The sequence below is a fragment of the Mustelus asterias genome, chromosome 30, assembly GCF_964213995.1.
Source record: "Mustelus asterias chromosome 30, sMusAst1.hap1.1, whole genome shotgun sequence".
NCBI classification, from domain to species: Eukaryota; Metazoa; Chordata; class Chondrichthyes; order Carcharhiniformes; family Triakidae; genus Mustelus; species Mustelus asterias.
In genome coordinates this window covers 17908862-17932653 of record NC_135830.1, presented here as the reverse complement: position 1 = coordinate 17932653, position 23792 = coordinate 17908862, and the positions used below count along the sequence as shown (strand labels likewise).

Below are 23792 nucleotides of genomic sequence, written 5' to 3'. Positions count from 1 at the left end.
AACTTAATGACTTTTAAACAGCTTGCCCTCTTGACATAGAAGTGTCATAATGGGAAATGTGTGTGATGGATAGAGCTGTTTCTGGGGCACAGGGGATTGTAGGATCCACGGCCCCGTTAAACAGCAGCTATTGGTATGTGTTTCATTAGAGGAGCATCAGTGACTGCAAACTTTGTTTCTGTCTCCATAGATGCTGTCTAACCTGATGAGTATTTCCAACGTTTTCTCTTTTCATTTCAGATTTCCAGCAGCTGCAGTGTTTTCATTTTGTTTAGTTGAAGGCGTTGCTCATGGAACTGAATCTGGAAACAAACGGACCATTTAAAGCTGTGTTTCAAGTAAGGAAAAAGTAGTTCTGTCGGGGATTTTCATTAAATTTACATTTGGAAAATTTTCAAATTAATTACTGGAACATGGACATTACTAGAATTACCAGCAATTGGCTAAACCTCCTTTGACAGCAGCTTCCAAAACTACACACCTCTTCCCCAACATGGATAAGGGCAGTTTGTGCACAGAAACTCCACTACCTGCATTTACTCTTCAGAATCACACACTATTCTGACTTGGTAGTTTACTGCTCTGCCTTCACTATCACTCGGCCAAAATCCTAAAACGTATTTCCGAGCAACACAGTACAGTGGCACAGGGTGGCACAGTGGTCAACACTGCTGTCTCACAGCACCAGGGATCCAGGTTCGATTCCAGCTTTGGGTGACTGTGTGGAGTTTGCACGTTCTCTCTGTGACTGCATGAGTTTCCTTCAGGTGCTCCGGTTTCCTCCCACACCCCAAAGGTGTACAGGTTAGGTGGATTGGCTATGCTAAATTGCCTCTTAAATGCAGGAGGATGCAGGTTACTTCAGGATTACAAGTTGTTTTGAGATTTTAGATTGAAAACGACATTTGGAGGTGATAGTTTTCCTGCATCCTTTGAGTTGGTGAAGGTTGTGGTTTGGCAGGTTCTGTCAAAGTTCTTGTCCAGTTGTAGATGTATAAAGTCCTTACCATTCATTCCCTCCCTGTTTCATCTTCACCTTTCTCCTCTCATTGAGGCTGAATTCTTGTGTAGATCTGGATGGGTGGCAGGTTTCCTGCATTGAAGGACATTAACAAACCATTTGGGTTTTTAATCACAATCCAGCAGCTTCCGGAGTCACTTCTTCCTTGTGCCGGCTCCACAAATTACCAAATTCATTCAGCTCAATTTCACAACCTGCCTTTGTGTTTATCACTGTTTATTCTCCTCTTTAAATTAATTTGCAGACTCGAGAAATCCATGAGCCATGTACATATTCAGTGTGAGAGATTGCAACCCCTGAAGGAGCTGCTTCTCCACTTTTAGTTACACTTCTGTTCTGCCCCATGCTCCAGTGAAGGAGACTGGGGAGGGCAGAGGATCTTTTCCTGGATCTGCTCTTGGGGCTGGTTAAAACAGTAATTTGTAGTTCAGCAGAGGGTAACTTGGCTGTGGGCCCCTCTTCTGTGGTTTCACAGTAACTTCATTACAGTGTTGCTGCAAGCCTTACCTGTGACTAATAAAAATAAACTTTAACTTTCTTGTCCGTGCTCGTGTGGTCCTGGAGAGGGAGCAGACAGTGTTGACTGGAACACTCGATATCTTCCACAACTCAGGGTACAGAGTGTCTCACAAACACTGGAAACAAAGTTCTGGTTTAGTTCAGATGAAAGTTCGATTGGACCACAAGATTTGGGGAAACAAGATTTGATATAATATTCCATGGAAACTAGAATTGTTTGTTCTGAATTTCTATCCTGTGCTGACAATGATACTGACTCTGTCAATGTCTTTTACAAGGTCCACAAGGGTGATGAATTGCAGATGGGAAATGGAAACCAAACATTACATCAAGATCTGACAGAGTCACTCAATTCATCAGAACCTGAATATCATCGACCTTTAAATGTGGAAGGAGAAATGTTTGTCTGTTCTGGCGGTGGGGAACAATTTCAAACATCAGTGTGACTGGAAAAGCACCGAGACACAGACCTGAGTGAGAGTGAACTGACTGGAAAGAGCTTTAACCAGTTACACAGCCTGAAAGAAACATCACACCATTCACAGCAGAGAACCATAAGACCATAAGAATTAGGATCAGGATTAGGCCATTGGACTCATCGAGTCTGCTCCTCCATTCAATGAGATCACGGCTGATATGATATGACAATCCAATTTTCTGCCTTGTCCCATAACCCTTAATAGCCTTACTTAGAAGCAATACACATGTTGTGTGTGGACAAGGCTTGAACAGACAAGAACACCCGCACCATGGAGAAACCATGGAAATGTGGGGACTGTGGGAAGGGATTCAGTTACCCATCGCTGCTGGAAATGCATCGGCGCAGTCACACTGGGGAGAGACCATTCACCTGCTCCATGTGCGGGAAAGGATTCATTCAGTCATCCCACCTGCTGACCCACCAGCAAGTTCACATTGAAGAGAGGCTTTTTAACCATGCTGACGGTGATCACAGCTCTAAAAGCCCTGAGGACCTGGTCACGCACCAATCTATTCACACCGAGAAACAGTTCTGCTGCTCTTACTGTGGGAAGTTATTTAAGCGATCACGGAATCTCATTGAACACAAACGCACTCATACTGGGGAGAGGCCGTTCACCTGCTCTGTGTGTGGGAATGGATTCACACGATCATCCCACCTCGCTACACACCGACTGGTTCACACTGATAACAGACCTTTCAAATGTACTGAATGTGAGAAGAGTTATAAAACCACAAGTGATCTGCTGATACACCAGCGAGTTCACAACAAGGAGAGGCCATTCAGATGTACAGTGTGTGGGAAGGGATTCACTCTGTTATCCAGCCTCCAGAAACACCAGCGAGTTCACACTGGGGAGAGGTCGTTCACCTGCTCCTTGTGTGGAAAAGGATTCATTTATTTAACCAGCCTCAGATCACACCAACTTGTTCATTCAGACAAGAAACCTTTCAAATGTTCTGAATGTGAGAAGAGCTTTAAGACCTCCAGTATTCTGCTGAGGCACCAACAAGTTCACACTGGGGAGAGACCGTTCACCTGCTCTGACTGTGGAAAGGGATTCACTCGCTCATCCAACCTGCGAACACACCAGCACATTCACACCGGGGAGAAACCGTTCACTTGCTCTGAGTGCAGGAAGGGATTTTCTCACTCATCCCACCTGCTGAGACACCAACACACTCACAATGGAGAGAGACCGTTCACCTTCTCTGAGTGTGAGATGGAATTCACTCAGTCAACCCATCTTCTAAATTGACAAGTGTCTGGAGGGGTTGGATTCTGTTGTTATTGCGGCTGTCAATCACATCCAGGACTGAACCGTGTTCATTCTGACAGTTGGAGTTTGTTTTTGCTAATGTTAGTGATCGCTATAACTGGGCTGAAGTTTAATACTCTGGATAAATGTCAACTGAACTAATATTGTTTAAGACACAAAGCCGGCATCTTCATTTCTCCAGGATAAGAACAGATTAATCAATGTCTTGTTGCATTTTTGTGGCCTTTTCTCCTTTCTAACTCTATATTATTTCAGTTCTCATACCTTCAGTTACTCTCATGGACAAGTCCCAGCTCCCCATACCTTCCAGAGTGTCTTTCCTGGCATCGGAATCCAGGGAAGGTATCAGTAACACATCCGTGATCACAAAAGATAAATCACAGTTGTTTGCACTGATCCACTGTTGCCCCAATCATTGAGGATGGTGATATTTGTGGAGCTTTCCCTCTCTGTGATTTGTTTAATTGTCCCCCACCATTCACGACTGGATGTGAGGGGACTGCAGCTTTGATCTGGTCCGTTGTTTGTGGGATCGCTTGGCCCTGCCTGGAACATGCTGCTTCTGCTGTTCAGCATGCTTATAGTCCCATGTTACAGAGTCACCAGGTTGGAATCTCAGTTTTAGGGTGCCCAGTGCTGCTCCTGACTTGTTCTCCTACACTCCATGTTGAACTAGGGGAGGTGATGACTCGGTGGTATTATTGCTGAACTATTAATCCAGAAACTCAGCTAATGATTTGGGGACCGGGTTTCGAATCCTGCCACATCAGTTGGTGGAATTTGAATTCAATAAAAAATCTGGAATTAACAATTTACTGATGACCATAAAACCATTGTTGATTATCGTAAAAAACCCATCAGGTTCACTAATGCCCTTTAGGGAAGGAAATCTGCTCTCCTTACCCGGTCTGGCCTACATGTGACTCCCTCTGAAATGGCCTCGCAAGCCACTCAGTTCAAGGGCAACAAGGACTGGGCCATAAATGCTGGCCATCCAGCAATGCCCATTTCCCACGAATGAATAAAAAAGAATTTCAGTTGAGGACTCCCAGGATGACTCCCTTGCACTGTCCACCTCTGTGCTGCTCCCTCTACTCAGGTCTGAACTGCTGGTAGGACAGCACATTTTGGCAGGAAGAATAAAAGGGAAGCAGATTATCTAAATGGTGAGAGATTGTCGAGCTCTGAGATGCAGAGGGATCTGAGTGTTCTCGAGATTGAATAAACTGGGATTGTTCTCCCTGGAAAGACGGAGGCTGAGGTGCGACCTGATAGACGTTTATAAAATTATGAGGGGTGTGGATAGGGTGAACAGTTGGGACCTTTTTCCCAGGGCAGAAATGACAATTACAAGGGGGCACAAGTTCAAGATACGGGGGAAAGGTTCAGTGGAGATGTGCGGGGGAAGGTTTTTTACACAGAGGGTGGTGGGGGCCTGGAATGCGCTGCCAAGTGAGGTGGTTGAGGCAGATACGTTAGCGACATTTAAGACTTATCTTGATAAACACATGAACAGACGGGGAATAGAGGGATATAAGCGGTTGGTCTAGATAGGACAATGTGATCAGCGTTGGCCGAAGGGCCTGTTCCTGTGCTGTTCTTTGTTCTTTGCATGAATCACAAAAAGCTTGTCAGCAGGTAAAGCAAGTAATTAGGAAAGTTATCATTTGTGAGGGGAATTGATTACACAAATATGGAGGTTATGCTTCAGTTATCCACAGCACCAGTGAGACCACATCTGGAGTACGGTGTACAGTATTGGTCATCTTGTTTAAGCAAGGATGTAAATGCATTGGAAGCAGTCGATTGACCAGACTAATGCCAGAAATGTGTGGATTATGGGTAAAGCTTGGACAGGCTAGGTTTGTGTCTGCTGGAGTTTAAAGATAAATTTAAGATAAATTTGATCGAAACATAGAAGAAACAAGAAGGGTCTTGACAGGTTGATGTGGAAAGGATGTTTCCTCTTGTGTGAGAATCTAGAGCTAGAGGTCCCTGTTTAAAAATAAGGGTTCACACATTTAAAACGGAGATGAGGTGAAATATTTTCTTTCAGAGGGTCGTGAACCTCTGGAACACTTCTGAAAAGGCGGTGGGAGCAGAGTCTTTGAAGATTTTTAAGGCAGATGTAGATAGATTCTTGGCAAGCAAGTGGGTGATAGATTATTGGGGGTAGGCAGGATGCAGATTTAAAGTTACTATCAGATCAGCCCTGATCTGATTAAATGGTGGAGCAGACTCAAGGGGCCAAATAGCCGAATCCTGCTCCTTGTTCCTGTGAGACATTGGCAGTAAGATATGATTCAAAGTATGACTGTGTCAGCCTGTTGCTTGACTGAACTGTTCGACTTAAGGAAAGATCATATTTAATAGTTTGTAGCTCAGTTATGTGTAATGATCAAGTAATTGAAGCTTATTAATCAATTAACCTGATGTGAAATTCTGCTTAATTGTAATATATTAGTATCATGTAACTGGCTTTGTCTGTAGCTGCATCCTTATTTGACAAGTGAAATACATCACATGACCCGAGGCCGGTGTAAAGCTACACTTTTATACTTTAATTACAGAGCCCTGTGGATCCCATCAGCTCTGGATGAGCTAAAATCTGGAACTGTTACCCGTCAGCCATTGACAATAACAGTTATACTTGAGTTAGAGGCCATATTGTGTGAAGAAACCAGCTGTGAAGTTTCAAACCTTCAGCACTGTGTCGTAAATTAATGTATCCTTTTAACTTGTAATATCTTAAAAGAAGCAGTTACTTTCCTTCAGACTATATAACTATCTTTGATTTGAAAAATTAAAGATTTTAGTTCTCCAATCAGTTTTCATAGCGTAGTGGTTATTCTGACTAATTACTTAACATTTATCAATTGAATGTATCATACTGTATTTGTGTTTCCTGCTATCTCACCTTTTACACACTGATTTGATGCCCACTTTCTTTGGATTTCAGATCTGAAGTAACTTTGTAATTTCTGTATTAGTTTAAGGCTGTGTGTCACTTTGTGTCCTTTTAATTAACTGTGTTCCAAGCTCTGGCAACCACTACAAAAACCAGCAAGCACTTTCTTTAACCAAAATATACTGAGAGTCACCTGCCCCAATGAGAACTCTACAGGATTTCTTCACATCAATGAGACATTTGAGACAATGAACCCAAATGTTAACCATTGGGATTTGACACCATAAACTTGCTTATCTCAAATAAGTGACAAAGAAGATATCTTTAGGCCTCCATTATCTCAGTAGGAAGCCATAAAATTTAATAAAATGACAGGAAAGGTTATAACGTGAGGCAGACTCCGAAAGTAACTGATACATTCGAGGGCCAGTCAGGAGGTTGCAGGAAATGATCGGTAGATGACCATCACCATGAAGAAACCAATCAGAAACTGATTCCACACCACCGACATCAATCAGGGACATCTTTCTTGTGTCCAACCAAAGAAACAAAATCAACTTAACTTCGGGACAACTCAAAAGGGGCAGCTCCCTAAAAGGAGGGGAACCGCCCGAAACAAAAAACAAAGCGGAAAGGAAACTTAAAACATCAAATTAAAATGTGATTAAAGGGGTCAATAATACACCCCAGTCCCTGCAGTGCCCAGCGGGCATGGAAGGCTTCAGTGGTGCCCTCGGACACCGCATGCTCCCTTTCCAGGGACACCTGGCCACGAATATAGCTGCGGTAGAGGGGGCAGACAGTCAGGTTGGAGACCCTCTCGATCGCCCTCTGCCTGGACCTGTAGATGGAATTAAATCAATCAGAGACTGATCATGTGAACCAGAGTTCAGGAACACCATTGATCATGTACAAGGGGCTGTGTCCAGAAAAAGTTAATAAGTATCAGCTTTCAGCTGCCCGGTTCACAGCTCAGAGAAGCTGAGTAGGAAGAAGATAGACAACAGCCTATCTGTATTATGTCACCCAGTGGCGGCATGTAGATGAGAAACAGGAGGGGCAAGGGATAAACACTTGGGGGACACCTAGTGCAGGGGCTTTGGAGAGGAAAGAGAGATTGGAGATGGGGTAGTAGTTGGCAAAGACTATGGGATTTAGTGTTTTTTTAGGATTGGTGATGACAGTGGATTTGAAAGTGAGAGGGACAGTGTGAGAGAAAAGAGAACCGTCAACAATATCACCTAATGTGGGGAAGGTGGATGATCAACAGTTTAGTGAGAATAGGATTGATGGAGCACAAGGCGGGTCTCATGGACAAGATGCAGAGGGCATGAAGGGAGATAGGAGAGAAACTGGAGGAAACTATAGGTTCTGGGCTTGGGCAAGATGGAACTTTAGACATGGTTTGTCCCGGTGGGCTTGTGGAAGGGAGGGAAGCAGCAGAGGCAGCTGATCAGATTTTCCCAATCTCACAAAGAAACTCCATGAGCTCCTCACACTCGGAGGTGAGGATGGAAGAGACAGGGGAGCGTGAGAACCCTCCAAAAGGAAATAACATATGTTAAAAATGTTAAAAGATTAAACACTGTTAACACAAAGCTAATTTATTGAAATTATTTGTGAATTCGCTGGTGTCTCAGCAGGTTGGATGACTGAGTGAATCTCTTCCCACACTTGAGGCAGGTGAACGGCCTTTCCCTGGTGTGAACTCGCTGGTGTGTCAGCAGGGAGGATGACTGAGTGAATCCCTTCTCACACTGGGAGCAGGTGAATGGCCTCTCCCCAGTGTGAACTCGCTGATGTACAGTGAGGTCAGATGATGTCTTGAACCCAGCGTCACAGTGAGAGCACCTGAACGGTTTCTCGTCAGTGTGAACACGTTGATGGCGCATCAGTTCCCCAGAACTTTTAAAGTATTTCTCACAGTCTGGGCAGTTAAAAGGTCTCTCCTCAGTGTGAACTCGTTGATGGTGGAGCAGTTGCCGGGAACTTTTGTAGCACTTCCTGCAGTCTGGACATTGAAATGGTCTCTTCTCATTGTGAACACTCTGGTGATTCAGCAGAGTGGATAATTGAGTGAATCCCTTCCCACACTCAGAACAGGTGAAAGGTTTCTCCCCAGTGTGAATTCGCTGGTGGGTCCGCAGGTTAGATGACCGACTGAACCCATTCCCACACACAGAGCAGGTGAATGGCCTCTCCCCGGTGTGAGTATGCTGGTGCTCAGTGAGTTGAGATGATTGTTTGAACCCAGTCCCACAATGAGAGCATCTGAATGGCCTCTCGTCACTGTGAGCACGTTGATGGAGTATCAGGTCCCGGGAACTTTTATAGCACTTCCCACAGTCTGGACATTTGAATGGTCTCTCGTCAGTGTGAACTCGCTGGTGGGCCATCAAGTCAGAGGACCGAGCGAATCCTTTCCCACACTCTGAGCAAGTGAATGACCTCTCCCCAGTGTGTCTGGGCTGATGAGTTTCCAGTTCAGGTGGGAATCTGAATCCCTCTCCACATTCCCACTGTTTCTCCCCACTGTGAACAGTGCCTTTCCCTTCCATGTTCAAAACTCACAAATATTCAGCTTACAATAAATTAGGTGATTTCATCTGATCCTGATGTGATGTTTGGTTTGAGTTTTCTGATTGGAAATCCTCCACTTCAGATAATCTGTGAAATTGATTTTAAGCAGAAAAAAGGCGATGAGAAAGACTCACAAAGGCAGATTGTGAAATTGAATTGAATGAATCTGGTCATGTTTGGGGCCGGCACTAGGAAAAAATGACCATGAAATCTGTTTGATCGTTTGTCAGAACTGAAATGGTCACTAATGTCCTTCAGTGAAGAAAGCCTGCCTCCGGTCTGAGTCTACCCAAGGCTCTAGCCTCTGCAAGAACACAAGAAATAGGCGCAGGAGTAGGCCATTCGGCCTGTCGAGGCTGCTCTGCCATTCAGCCACACCTCATCTCAGCATTAAATATATTAAATGATGGAACCCTCTGGGTAACAGAAATCTATGTCACAAGAGAGACAGCAAGAGAGAGAAAATCAGAAAGTAGTGAGAGAGACAGGGAGAGAGGGTGGGAGAGATGGGGGCAAATGGGACATATTTTATAGACATAGAACTGAACCGCAATTTGACAGAACCTTCTATGCCCTCAACCTCCACCACCTGGATGGACTCGGGCAGCAGGAGTATTTGGACACCATCACCTGCAAGTTCCCCTTCGAGCTACACACCATCTGAACTTGTCTGACATCCAAGATTGAATGAGCGGAAATGTCCTCCATTTAAATAATGACAAGACTGAGCCCATTTCCTTCATTCTCTCGCCACCAACTCCATCCCTGTCCCTGCCAAATGTCTGAGGCTGAAGCGGACTGTTCACAACCATGGTGAAATATTTCAACCCAAGATGATCTTCCAAACTCATCCACATCGGCACCAAAATCACCTATTTTCATCTCAGTTACATCGCCCAATTATACATTAGCCTCAGTTTATCCACTGCAAAATCATCCATTCCTTTGTTACCTCGAATCCAAGTTATTCTATTACTCCCAGCTGGCTTTCAACATTAAACAACCTCCTCCAGGCAGGTAAAATCGCTGCCTCTCCTCGATGAGCTCCATGCATTCTATCCCCGTTTTGAGCAAGAGGTCAGCGAGAGCACGCCCTCCGCCGCAGAAGCTCCGACAAACCTGTGTTCAAGCTCACTATTGCTGACATCAGAACAGCCTTCTCAAAAGTCAACCAATGGAAAGTGACCAGCCCGAATGGGGTACCTGGATGAGCACTCAGATCTTGTGCAGATCAGTTCACAGGGGTATTCGTAGACATCTTTAACCTCTTTTTATACCAATCTGAGGTCCTTATCTGCTTCAAGAAGGCAAACATCAAGCCGATACCAAAGAAAAGCCAGGCAGCATGCCTTAATGACTATTGCCCAGTGGCTCTGATATCCATCAGTATGAAGTGCTTCAAACGGTTAGTCATGCCTCAAAATCAATTTTGGCCTCCCAGATTGCCTGGATCCACTACAGTTTGCCTATCACCCCAACAGGTCCATAGCAGACACCATCTCCTTGGCCCTACACTCAACGCCTGGAACACCTGAATAACAAAGACACTTATGTCAGACTCCTATTGACTACAGCTCAGCCTTCAACATCATTATTCCAACAGAACTCATCTCCAAACTCTGTGGCCTGGGGCTCAGCTCCTCCCTCTATGACTGGATCCTAGACTCCCGAACCCACAGACCACAATCAGTAAAAATAGGCAACAACACCTCCTCCACAATCATCCTCAACACAGGTGCCCACAGGCTGTGTCCTCAGCCCTTTAATATACTCCTTATACACCTATGACTGTGTGGACAAATTCCCTTCCAACTCAATTTTCAAGTTTGCTGATGACACCACCGCAGTGAGTTGGATCTCAAACAATGATGAGACGGAGTACAGGAAAGTGACAGAGAAGCTGGTGAACTGGTGCGGCGACAATAATCTCTCCCTCAATGTCAGTAAAAGGAAGGAGATAGTCATTGACTTCAAGAAGCCGAGTGGAGGACACGCCCCTGTCTACATCAATGGGTGAAGTGGAAATGGCTGACAGCTTCACGTTTCTAGTGTCCAGATCATCAACAGCCTGTCCTGGTTCCGCCACGCTGATGCTATAGTTAAGAAAGCCCACCAACGACTCTACTCACACAGCTTCTTCCTTGCTGTCATCAGACTTCTGAATGGACCTATCTTATACACCCGAGCTATGACTGTAACACTACATTCTGCACACTCTCCTTTCCTTCTCCCCTATGCATTCTATGAACGGTATGTTTTTGTCTGTCTAGCACAAGAACAATACTTTTCACGCCATAGTAATACTTGTGACAATAATAAATCAAATCAATTAAATGTGACAACGATAAATCAGATCCCTTAAAACTCTCTAAAACTCACCTCTTTGTCCAGTCTTTTGGTCATCTGTGCTAATATATCCTGATGTATCTGGATGTTCCTGTGAAGTGCACTGGGATGATTTCTGATGTTAAAGGTTTTAAATAAATAGAAGTTGTTGTTGACTGGGACCCTGACTTCCTGTTTTACAACAAGCCACTGGTTTCAATCTCTGAGGCTTTGCTCCTGCAGCTTTGCCGCCTGAGCCTAGCATCGGCAGTGCGCATGCTCCAGCTCACCCGGGGAGTGATTGACGGCGACTCTGGACCAATAGAAAGAGAGGGCGGGGCTGGAGGACGGAGCAGGAGAGGCTGGTCCTCCAGCCAATCGGAGTGAACGAGGGGCGGGTCTAGGCTCGAACACTCCTGTTGTGACTGAGAACATGCGCAGTGCCGATGAGAACTCACGATCGAGGCGGTTGTGGAAATTCTCAGCCGGTGAGATACCGTGGGATGGGTCATGAGGGAGGGATGGAGCCGGCGGGTAGGTTTAGAGGCCTCATAAACATCCCGTGCGGGCCGAAGCTCCGATGCGGCGTTTGTAGCGGCGGAAGCTGCTCAGGCTTTTCCCCGGGACAGGCCCGTGTAAACAGCCGCCATATTTACTGATGTGGAGATGCCGGCGTTGGACTGGAGATAAACACAGTGAGAAGTCTCACAACAGCAGGTTAAAGTCCAACAGGGTTATTTGGTAGCAAAATATTTGGCTCAGAACACCAGGACTTTAACCTGATGTTGTGAGACTTATTATTGTATTTACTGGGGACAGTGTGCGGCCGGGCGCATGCGCAATGAGGGAGAGTTAAGAGATTCCAGACGTCACAATGGAATGGGTGAGGGTTTGATTTGATTTATTGTCACATGTATTAACATACAGTGAAAAGTATTGTTTCTTGCGCACTACACAGACAAAACATACCGTTCATAGAGAAGGAAATGAGAGAGTGCAGAATGTAGTGTTACAGTCACAGCGAGAGTGTAGAGAAAGATCAACTGAATGCAAGGTAAGTCCATTCAAAAGACTGACAGCAGCAGAGAAGAAGCTGTTTTCGAGTCGGTTGGTACGTGACCTCAGACTTGGAACACAGAACAGTACAGCACAGAACAGGCCCATCGGCCCACGATGTTGTGCCGAGCTTTATCTGAAACCAAGATCAAGCTATCCCGCTCCCTATCATCCTGGTGTGCTCCATGTGCCTATCCAATAACCGCTTAAATGTTCCTAAAGTGTCTGACTCCACTATCACTGCAGGCAGTCCATTCCACACCCCAACCACTCTCTGTGTAAAGAACCTACCTCTGATATCCTTCCTATATCTCCCACCACGAACCCTATAGTTATGCCCCCTTGTAATAGCTCCATTCACCCGAGGAAATAGTCTTTGAACGTTCACTATCTATCCCCTTCATCATTTTATAAACCTCTATTAAGTCTCCCCTCAGCCTCCTCCGCTCCAGAGAGAACAGCCCTAGCTCCCTCAACCTTTCCTCATAAGACCTACCCTCCAAACAGGCAGCATCCTGGTAAATCTCCTCTGCACTCTTTCCAGCGCTTCCACATCCTTCTTATAGTGAGGTGACCAGAACTGCACACAATGTTCCAAATGTGGTCTCACTAAGGTCCTGTACAGTTGCTGCATAACCCCACTGCTCTTAAACGCCAACCCCCTGTTAATAAAAGCTAACACACTATAGGCCTTCTTCACAGCTCTATCCACTTGAGTGGCAACCTTCAGAGATCTGTGGATCTGGTCCCCAAGATCTCTCTGTTCATCCACAGTCTTCAGAACCCTACCTTTGACCCTGTAATCCACATTTAAATTAGTCTTACCAAAATGAATCACCTCACATTTATCAGGGTTAAACTCCATTTCCCATTTTTCAGCCCAGCTTTGCATCCTATCAATATCTCTTTGCAGCCTACAACAGCCCTCCACCTCATCCACTACTCCACCAATCTTGGTGTCATCAGCAAATCTACTGATCCACCCTTCAGCCCCCTCCTCTAAGTCATTAATAAAAATCACAAAGAGCAAAGGACCAAGCACTGATCCCTGTGGCACTCCACTGGCAACCTGCCTCCAGTCCGAAAATTTTCCATCCACTACCACCCTCTGTCTCCGATCAAACAGCCAGTTACCTATCCAATCGGCCAACTTTCCCTCTATCCCACACTCCTCACTTTCATCCTGTGCTGACCATGATGCCTTAATTTTTTAAAAAATCAGCTGAGATTGGGTGGGGGGGGGGTGGAGTCAGGTGATGTCACTGAGGTGGAAGAACAAACAAAAGTACAGACAGGAACAGGCCCTTTGGCCCTCCAAGCCTGTGCTGACCATGACCAGACTAGGAAAATGGGCTGAAAAATGGCAAATGGAATTTAACGCAGACAAGTGTGAGATATTGCACTTTGGAAGGACAAATCAAAGTAGAACGTACAGGGTAAATGGTAGGACTCTGAAGAGTGCAGTTGAACAGAGGGATCTAGGAATACAGGTACAGAATTCCCTAAAAGTGACGTCACAGGTGGATAGGGTCGTAAAGAGTGCCTTTATAAATCGGAGTATCGAGTATAAAAGTTGGAGTGTTATGGTAAGGTTATATAGCAGCAGCCTGGGAAGGTTTTGGAGGGTTTAAAAGTAGGCCGCACCTTTGAGCGGGCAGTGGAGTGAGCAGGGGGCAGAGTGAGAGCTGAAGGGCTTTGGCTCAAAACAGGCTTCGGCGAGAACAGGCAGAGGCGAGAGTAAGTTTTTTCTTTCCCAGAAAGTTTATTCTTGTTTTTCCCCAGACTAAAAAAAAATGCCAGGCAGGATGTTGGAATGCCCCTCTTGCAGGATGTGGGAGATCAGGGAGACCTCCGGTATCCCTGACGACAGCACCTGCAAAAGATGCATTCAGCTGCAGCTGCTAGCAAAGCGTGTTAGGGAACTGGAGAAGGAGCTTGATGACCTCCATCTAATTCGGGAGAATGAGAAGTTTATAGACAGTAGCTTTAGGGAGATAGTTACACCTAAGCAGCAGAGCACAGGTAATTGGGTTACTGTAAGGAGAGGAAATGGCAGTGTGAAAGGACAGGCAGAGCAGGGTTCCCCTGTTGGCCATATCCCTCCACAACAGGTATACTGAATTGGATACTGTTGTGGGAGATGCTTTACCTGGGACAAGCTGCGACAGCCGGAACTCTGATACTGCGTCTGGTTCTACAGCGCAAAAGGGTGGGATGAAGAAGAGGAGAGCAGTAGTGATAGGGGACTCAATGGTCAGAGGTACAGACCGGAGGTTCTGTGGTCGGGACAGAGACTCCCGCATGGTTTGTTGCCTCCCGGGTGCCAAGGTCAGCGATGTCTCTGATCGCGTGCACAGCATTCTAAAGTGGGACGGTGATCAGCCAGATGTCGTGGTACACGTCGGTACCAATGACGTGGGAAGGAAGAGTGAGGAGGTCCTAAAGAGTGAGTACAAAGAGCTTGGAAGGAAGTTAAAAAGTAGGACCCCGAGGGTAGTAATCTCAGGATTGCTACCTGAGCCACATGCCAGTGAGGGCAGGAGTAGGATGCTTGGGCGGATAAACACGTGGCTGAGGAACTGGTGCAGGGGGCAGGGTTTCCAATTCTTGGATCATTGGGACCTCTTTTGGGGCAGGTGGGACCTGTACAAGAGAGACGGGTTACACCTAAACTACAAGGGGACCAATATACTTGCAGGGAGATTTGCTAGTGTGATTGGGGAGCGTTTAAACTAGATTTGCAGGGGGTGGGAACCAGAGTGCCAGAGCAGATAGTGGAGCAGGGGTAAAAAGACAGGTTAGTTCAAGCAAAATCACAAATGGAAGGGTAGAGTGTGGTGGAAATAATTTTTTGAGGTGTGTCTATTTCAATGCCAGGAGTATTGTGGGGAAGGCAGATGAGCTGAAGGCGTGGATAGACATGTGGAAATATGACATTATAGCCATCAGTGAAACTTGGCTACAGGAGGGGCAGGACTGGCAGCTCAATGTTCCAGGGTTCCAATGTTTCAGGCGGGATAGAGGCAGAGGGATAAAAGGTGGGGGGGTGGCATTGTTGGTCAGGGAAAATGTTACAGCGGTACTCAGGCAGGATAGATTAGGGAGCTTGTCTACAAAGGCCCTATGGGTGGAGCTGAGAAACAGGAAAGGTATGACCACATTAATGGGCTTGTATTATAGACCACCCAATAGTCAGCGAGAATTGGAGGAGCAAATCAGCGGAGAGATAGCTGACAACTGCAAGAAACACAAAGTTGTGATAGTAGGGGATTTTAATTTTCCACATATAGATTGGGACTCGCATACTGTTAAAGGTTTAGACGGGGTAGAGTTTGTAAAATGTGTTCAGGAGAATTTTCTACATCCGTATATAGAGGTGCCAACTAGAGAGGATGCGATATTGGATCTCCTATTGGGAAATGAGTTAGGGCAGGTGATGGATGTGAGTGTGAGGGAATACTTTGGATCCAGTGATCATAATGCCATTAGTTTCAACCTGATCGTGGATAAGGATAGATCTGGTCCTCGGGTTGAAGTTCTGAACTGGAAAAAGGCCAAATTTGATGAAATGAGAAGGGATCTGGGAAGTGTGGATTGGCACAGGCTGTTCTCTGGTAAGGATGTAATTGGAAAGTGCGAGGCCTTCAAAGGAGAAATTTTGAGAGTGCAGAGTTTGTATGTTCCTGTCAGGATTAAAGGCAAAGTAAATCGGAATAAGGAACCTTGGTTCTCGAGGGAGATTGTAACACTGATTAAGAGGAAGAGAGAGTTGTATGAAATGTACAGGCAGCAAGGAACAGATCAGATGCTCGAGGAGTATAAAAAGTGCAAGAAGCTACTTAAGAGGGAAATCAGGAGGGCTAAAAGAAGACATGAGGTTGCTTTGGCAGACAGAGTGAAGGAAAATCCAAAGAGCTTCTATAGGTATGTTAGGAGCAAAAGGATAGTGAGGGATAAAATTGGTCCTCTTGAAGACCAGAGTGGTACACTGTGTATGGAACCAAAAGAGATGGGGGAGATACTAAATGGTTTTTTTGCATCCGTATTTACTGAGGAAACGGGCATGGAGTCTACGGAAATAGGGCAAACTGGTAGGGAGGCCATGGAACCGTTACAGATTAAAGGGGAGGAGGTGCTCGCTGTCTTGAGGCAAATCAGAGTGGATAAATCCCCAGGACCGGACAGGGTATTCCCACGGACCTTGAGGGAAGCTAGTGTTGAACTTGCAGGGGCCCTGGCAGACATATTTAAAATGTCAGTATTCACGGGGGAGGTGCCGGATGATTGGAGGGTGGCTCATGTTGTTCCGTTGTTTAAAAAAGGTTCCAAAAGAAATCCGGGAAACTATCGGCCAGTAAGTTTGACGTCGGTGGTGGGCAAGTTATTGGAAGGTGTGATAAGGGATAGGATCTACAAATATTTGGATAGACAGGGACTTATTAGGGAGAGTCAACATGGCTTTGTGCGTGGTAGGTCATGTTTGACCAATCTATTAGAGTTTTTCGAAGAGGTTACCAGGAAAGTGGATGAAGGGAAGGCGGTGGATGTTGTCTACCTGGATTTCAGCAAGGCCTTTGACAAGGTCCCTCATGGAAGGTTAGTTCGGAAGGTTCAGTCGCTAGGTATACATGGGGAGGTAGTAAATTGGATAAGACACTGGCTCAATGGAAGAATCCAGAGAGTGCTTGTGGAGGATTGCTTCTCTGAGTGGAGGCCTGTGACTAGTGGTGTGCCGCAGGGATCGGTGTTGGGTTCATTGTTGTTTGTCATCTATATCAATGATCTGGATGATAATGTGGTCAATTGGATCAGCAAGTTTGCTGATGATACAAAGATTGGAGGTGTAGTGGACAGTGAGGAAGGTTTTCAAAGCTTGCAGAGGGATTTGGACCAACTAGAAAAATGGGCTGAAAAATGGCAAATGGAATTTAACGCAGACAAGTGTGAGATATTGCACTTTGGAAGGACAAATCAAAGTAGAACATACAGGGTAAATGGTAGGACTCTGAAGAGTGCAGTTGAACAGAGGGATCTAGGAATACAGGTACAGAATTCCCTAAAAGTGACGTCACAGGTGGATAGGGTCGTAAAGAGTGCCTTTGGTACATTGGCCTTTATAAATCGGAGTATCGAGTATAAAAGTTGGAGTGTTATGGTAAGGTTATATAAGGCATTGGTGAGGCCGAATTTGGAGTATTGTGTACAGTTCTGGTCACCTAGTTACAGGAAGGATGTAAATAAGATTGAAAGAGTGCAGAGAAGGTTCACAAGGATGTTGCCGGGACTTGAGAAGCTGAGTTACAGAGAGAGATTGAATAGGTTGGGACTTTATTCCCTGGAGTGTAGAAGATTGAGGGGAGATTTGATAGAGGTGTATAAGATTTTGATGCGTATAGATAGAGTGAATGCAAGCAGGCTTTTTCCGCTGAGGCTAGGGGAGAAAACAACCAGAGGGCATGGGTTAAGGGTGAAAGGAGAAAAGTTTAAAGGGAATATTAGGGGGGGCTTCTTCACGCAGAGAGTGGTGGGAGTGTGGAATGAGCTGCCAGATAAAGTGGTAAATGCGGGGTCACTTTTACCATTTAAGAAAAAGTTGGACGGGTTCATGGATGAGAGGGGTGTGGAGGGATATGGTCCAAGTGCAGATCAGTGGGACTAGGCATAAAATGGTTCGGCACAGACAAGAAGGGCCAAAAGGCCTGTTTCTAAGCTGTAATTTTCTATGGTTCTATAAGGCATTGGTGAGGCCGAATTTGGAGTATTGTGTACAGTTTTGGTCACCTAGTTACAGGAAGGATGTAAATAAGATTGAAAGAGTGCAGAGAAGGTTCACAAAGATGTTGCCGGGACTTGAGAAGCTGAGTTACAGAGAGAGATTGAATAGGTTGGGACTTTATTCCCTGGAGCGTAGAAGATTGAGGGGAGATTTGATAGAGGTGTATAAGATTTTGATGGGTATAGATAGAGTGAATGCAAGCAGGCTTTTTCCGCTGAGGCTCGGGGAGAAAAAAACCAGAGGGCATGGGTTAAGGGTGAAAGGAGAAAAGTTTAAAGGGAATATTAGGGAGGGCTTCTTCACGCAGAGAGTGGTGGGAGTGTGGAATGAGCTGCCAGATAAAGTGGTAAATGCCATTGTACCATTTAAGAAAAAGTTGGACGGGTTCATGGATGAGAGGGGTGTGGAGGGATATGGTCCAAGTGCAGGTCAGTGGGACGAGGCATAAAATGGTTCGGCACAGACAAGAAGGGCCAAGGGCCAGTTTCTGAGCTGTAATTTTCTATGGTTCTATGATGCCTTAATTTAAGAAAACATCTTTTGCCCTTACTCAGTACTTATCCCTCTATTCCCTCCCTATGCATGCACCCATCCAGATGCCTCCTAAATGTTGCTAATGTGCCTGTTTCCACCACCTCCTCTGGTAGCGCATTCCAGCCACCCACCACTCTCTCCCTGAAACTTTCTCCCTCTCGCCTTGAACCTGTGTCTCCTTGGAAATAGGCGGTCTTAATCATGATGTGGATATGTGGTTGGAAGCTCAAATTGGGGTGAAATATTTCACCACAGTTGCGAACAGCCTGGTTCAGCCTCAGATAGTTGCCAGGAAGTTGTTGGCGAGGGAATGGAGTTTGTAGTTCGGACTGAAGACAATGGTTTCAGTCTTCCCAGTATTTATAAAAAAAGTTTCTGTTCTTTGAGTACAGGATGTCAGATAAGTCAGGATGATGTGTGAGTTGGAGGGGAACTTGGAGTTGATGGGGTGTACTTTTACCTGCTACCCTGGTCTTTGGTAGTGGAGGTTGAGGGCTTGGGAGATTCTGTCAAAGATCTGTTGAGTTGTAGATGTATAAAATCCCTCTCCTTCACCCCCGATCTCTCCTATTTTTCTCTGTCTCCTCCAAGAGTGTCCACAGTCTTGTGTTGATCCAGACTGGGTGTCAGGTTTCCTTCCCTGAAGGATATTGGTGAACCAGTTGGGTTTTGATGAAAAACCAGCAATTTTCCTAGTGTCGACCCCGCAAATTCCCAGATTCATTCAGCTCAATTTCACAACCTGTTTTTGTGGGTTCTCTCTCACTCCCTTTTTTCTGTTTTAAATCAATTTCACAGGGTTTCAGAAGAGGAGGATTTGTAGTTAGGAAACTGAAACCAAACATGATATCAGAACCTGATGGAGTTGGTCAATTTATTATAACCTGAATATCGTTGTATTTTGAACATGGAAGAAAAAAGCACCGTTCACAGTGGAGAGAAACTGTACACGTGTTCTATGTGTGGACAAGACTTTAACCAATCATCAAGTCTTTCGGAACATAATTGTCGTCACAACAGGGAGATGGCATGGAAGTGTGAGGATTGTGGGAAGGGATTCAATTGCCCATCCCTGCTGGAAACCCATCGATGCAGTCATGCTGGGAAGAGACCATTCACTTGCTCCCTGTGCGGGAAGGGATTCAATTGGCCATCCAACCTAGCAATACACCAGCGAGTTCACACTGGGGAGAAACCGTTCACCTGCTCCCAGTGTGGGAAGCAATTTTCTCACTCGTACAACCTGCGGATACACCAGCGAGTTCACACTGGGGAGAAGCCATTCACTTGTTCTCAGTGTGGGAAGGGATTCGCTCATTCAGCCAATTTGTTGAGACACCAGCAAATTCACACTGGGGAGAAGCCGTTCACCTGCTCCCAGTGTGGGAAGGAATTCGCTAACCAATCTCACCTGCTAATACACCAGCGAGTTCACACTGGGGAGAGGCCGTTCACTTGTTCTGTATGTGGGAGGGGATTCACTCAGTCATCTGACCTGCTGATACACCAACGAGTTCACACTGGGGATAGGCCTTTTATCTGCTCCCAATGTGGGAAGGGATTCACTCGTTCAGCCAAGCTGCTGATACACCAGCAAGTTCACACTGGGGAGAAGCCATTCACCTGCTCTGTGTGTGGAAAGGGATTCAGTCAGTCATTCAATCTATTGGCACATCAGCGAATTCACACTGGGGAGAGGCCTTTCACTTGTTCTCAATGTGGGAAGAGATTCAGTCAGTCATCCCATCTGCGGACACACCAGCGAATCCACACTGGGGAGAGGCAGTTCACTTGCTCCCAGTGTGGGACGGGATTCACTACCTCATCCAATCTCCTGAGACACCAGCGAACTCACAAGTAACTATTGTGATTGGATTTTGCTGTTAATCATATTCAAACTGAACCATGTTCATTTGGGTCTGTTGGTGGAATTGAAAAATAACTCCAGCTCTGTTACAGATGTTAATATAGTTGGTCTTAGAAGGGGAGGATTTGGGTTCAGGAAGCTCACACAAAACATTAGTTCAAGGTACCACATGGTAGGTTGTTGCATAAGATTAAATCTCACGGGATCCAGGGTGAGGTAGCCAAATGGATACAAAATTGGCTTAATGACAGAAGACAGAGGGTGGTTGTAGAGAGTTGTTTTTCAAACTGGAGGCCTGTGACCAGTGGTGTGCCTCAGGGATCAGTGCTGGGCCCACTGTTATTTGTCATTTATATTAATATTGTGGATGAGAATTTAGTCGGCATGTTTAGTAAGCTTGCAGATGACACCAAGATTGGTGGTACAGTGGACAGTGAAGAAGGTTATCTAGGATTGCAAAGGGATCTTGATCAATTGGGCCAGTGGGCTGACGAGTGGCAGATGGAGATTAATTTAGATAAATGCGAGGTGATGCATTTTGGTAGATTGAGCCAGGGCAGGACTTACTCAGTTAATGGTCGGCCACTGGGGAGAGTTACAGAACAAAGAGATCTAGGGATACATGTTCATAGCTCCTTGAAAGTGGAGTCACAGGTGGACAGAGTGGTGAAGAAGGCATTCGGCATGCTTGGTTTCATCGGTCAGAACGTTGAATACAGGAGTTGGAATGTTTTGTTGAAGTTGTACAAGACATTGGTAAGGCCACACTTGGAATACTGTGTGCAATTCTGGTCACCCTATTATCGAAAGGATATTATTAAACTAGAAAGAGTGCAGAAAAAATTTATTAGGATGTTACCGGGATTTGACGGTTTGAGTTATAAGGAGAGGCTGGATCGACTGGGACTTTTTTCTCTGGAGCGTAGAGGCTGAGGGGTGACCTTATAGAGGTCTATAAAATAATGAGGGGCATAGATCAGCTAGATAGTCAATATCTTTTCCCAAAGATAGGGGAGTCTAAAACTAGAGCGCATAGGTTTAAGGGGAGAGGGGAGAGAGACAAAAGTGTCCAGAGAGGCAATTTCTTTCACAGAGGGCGGTGAATGTCTGGAACAAGCTGCCAGAGGTAGTAGTAGAGGCGGGTACAATTTTGTATTTCAAAAACGTTTAGATAGTTACATGAGTAAGATGAGTATAGAGGGATGTGGGCAATTGGGACTAGTTTGGGGGTTAAAAAAAGGGGTGTCATGGACAAGTTGGGCCGAAGGGCCTGTTTCCATGCTGTAAACCTCAGCACAATTTATCATAACCTGAACAGCAGAGAATTTTGTCCATGGAAGCAAACCACCATCCACAACCACAGTGAGAAACCAGGGAAATGTGGAGACTGAGGAGATATTCAGTTACACATCAGAGCTGGAAACTGATTGACGCACTCATCTGCTGTGTGTGTGGGAACGGCTTCACTGTCGTCCCAGCTTTCTGCACAACAGCGAATTTACACCGGGGAGACGCCATTTATAAGCTTCAAGTATGGGAAGTGTGATGAGAATGTTGCGATGGATATGTATGTATATATACTTATTATATACATATATATTACATACATTGTTTTTATGTTTAGAGAGAATGTTTAAAAATTCAGCTTTATTCTACAGGCTCAAGGGTTCTGAAAGCAAGTTAATAACTCATTTTAGCTAGAAATTTGTTTCTTTGATAGAGCTAATGAGCTTTTGTTTATATAAGAAGCTCCCCTTGGATTTCTGACTATTGTTACAGGGTCATGGGATAGTGTGGGTCTGTGCAGCAAGAAAGAAGCTTTTGCAGTTCTGGCAAGGAACTGTTGGAGGGTTTCTACAAACTGATCTGAGGCTTGTTTTCTCTCTAAAAGCTTCAAGACTGTCTAGACTCAGTGAAGAATCCCTACAGTGCAGAAGGACGCCATTCAGACCATCGAGCCTGCACCGACAACAATTCCACCCAAGCCCTATCCCCATAGCCCCACATATTTACCTTTCTCATCCCCGTGACACTGAGGAAAAACTTTACTGGGTCAATCTACCAAACCTGCACATACTTAGAGTGTGGGTGGAAATGGGAGCGATGGAGAAAACCCACGCAGACACGGAGAACGTGCAAACTCCACATATTCATCCAAGGCCACAATTGATCCTGGCTCCCTGGCACTGTGAGCAATGCTGACATGCCACCCTAGCAAGTATACATATGGTTGCTAACTGTATTTAAAGTGTCATTTACATCTCTTAAGAGGAACTGAAACAATGAAAGGTTAGAAATTAAAGTTGTTTCATTTTTAAATATTGTTCAACTGTTAATAACTGCTTCATTTGTTAGAGTTATCTTTGAACTGTGATATTAAATAAAGTTTGTTTTACTATAAAAGATCCCCAAGTCAGTGAAATTACTCCTGGAATGAAACATTCTAACCTCACATTTATGCCAACATAGAAATGTTGTTGGGGTCTGGTCTGGCTTCCTAATGTAATTTAGGGGTTTTAGTCCAGGACCCTAACAGGATCCACCCTGCAAACACCCACGTTTCACACTGGGGAGAGACCTTAAAAGTGCCCAGCCTGTGGGAAGTGTTGCAAAAGCTTTGGACAACATGTTCACACTGATGAGACCATTCAGTTGCTTTTCCTGTGAGACTGGGTTCAGGAGATCATCTCAACTCACTGTGCACCAGTAAGTTCACACTGGGGAGAGGCTATTCACCTGCTTTGAGTTTGGGAAGAGATTCACTCTGTTTTGAAGTTGGATTTGCAGTTTCTGCAGTATCTGGAATCATAGAATCCCTGCAGTGCAGAAGGAGGCCATTTGGCCCATCGAGTCTACACCGACAACAATCCCACCCAGGCTCTGTCCGCGTAACCCCACATACCTACCCCACTAATCCCTCTAATCTATGCATCCTGTGACACTGAGGGGCAATTTAGCATGCCCAATGAACCTAACCAGCACCTCTTTTGGACTGTGGGAGGAAACTGGAGCACCCGGAGGAAACCCATTTAAACATGGGCAGAACATGCAAACTCCACACAATGACCCAAGCCGGGAATCAAACCCAGGTCTAGTTTTTGGGTCACTGTGGATCAGTTTTCTGTCACTTACCATTACCTGTTTAAAGGTAAAGGAGTTTTTAAAGAATAAGGCAACAGTAACTGTCACCCTGTTCAACATGAAACTCTCTATTAATTCTTCCTCAGTAACAATTTTAAACACAAAGTTTGCAGTGGGGATTGAAGCGGGGACTTTCTCCAATAAAGTTGCAGTGATAATGAGTGTCCTGGGGAAACCCACCTGATGAAGGAACAGCCGGTTCCGAAAGCTAGTGGCTTTTGCTACCAAATAAACCTGTTGGACTTTAACCTAGTGTTGTTAGACTTCTTACTGTAATGACCCGGACAGAGGGGAACTGACCATCC

General features: G+C 45.3%; 2 protein-coding genes across 2 annotated transcripts in view; one reads left to right on the top strand and one right to left on the bottom strand.

Moving 5' to 3' along the window:
- The window catches only part of LOC144480811 (uncharacterized), a 992083-nt gene that overhangs the window by 159927 nt on the left and 808364 nt on the right, over positions 1 to 23792 (bottom strand). The window lies entirely within an intron of this gene.
- Positions 291 to 22739, top strand: LOC144480926 (uncharacterized). Its single transcript, XM_078200550.1, has 3 exons — positions 291 to 338; positions 2446 to 3267; positions 19363 to 22739. Exons 1-3 carry the CDS (start codon positions 291 to 293, stop codon positions 20338 to 20340), a joined length of 1848 nt encoding a protein of 615 aa, XP_078056676.1. The 3' UTR covers positions 20341 to 22739.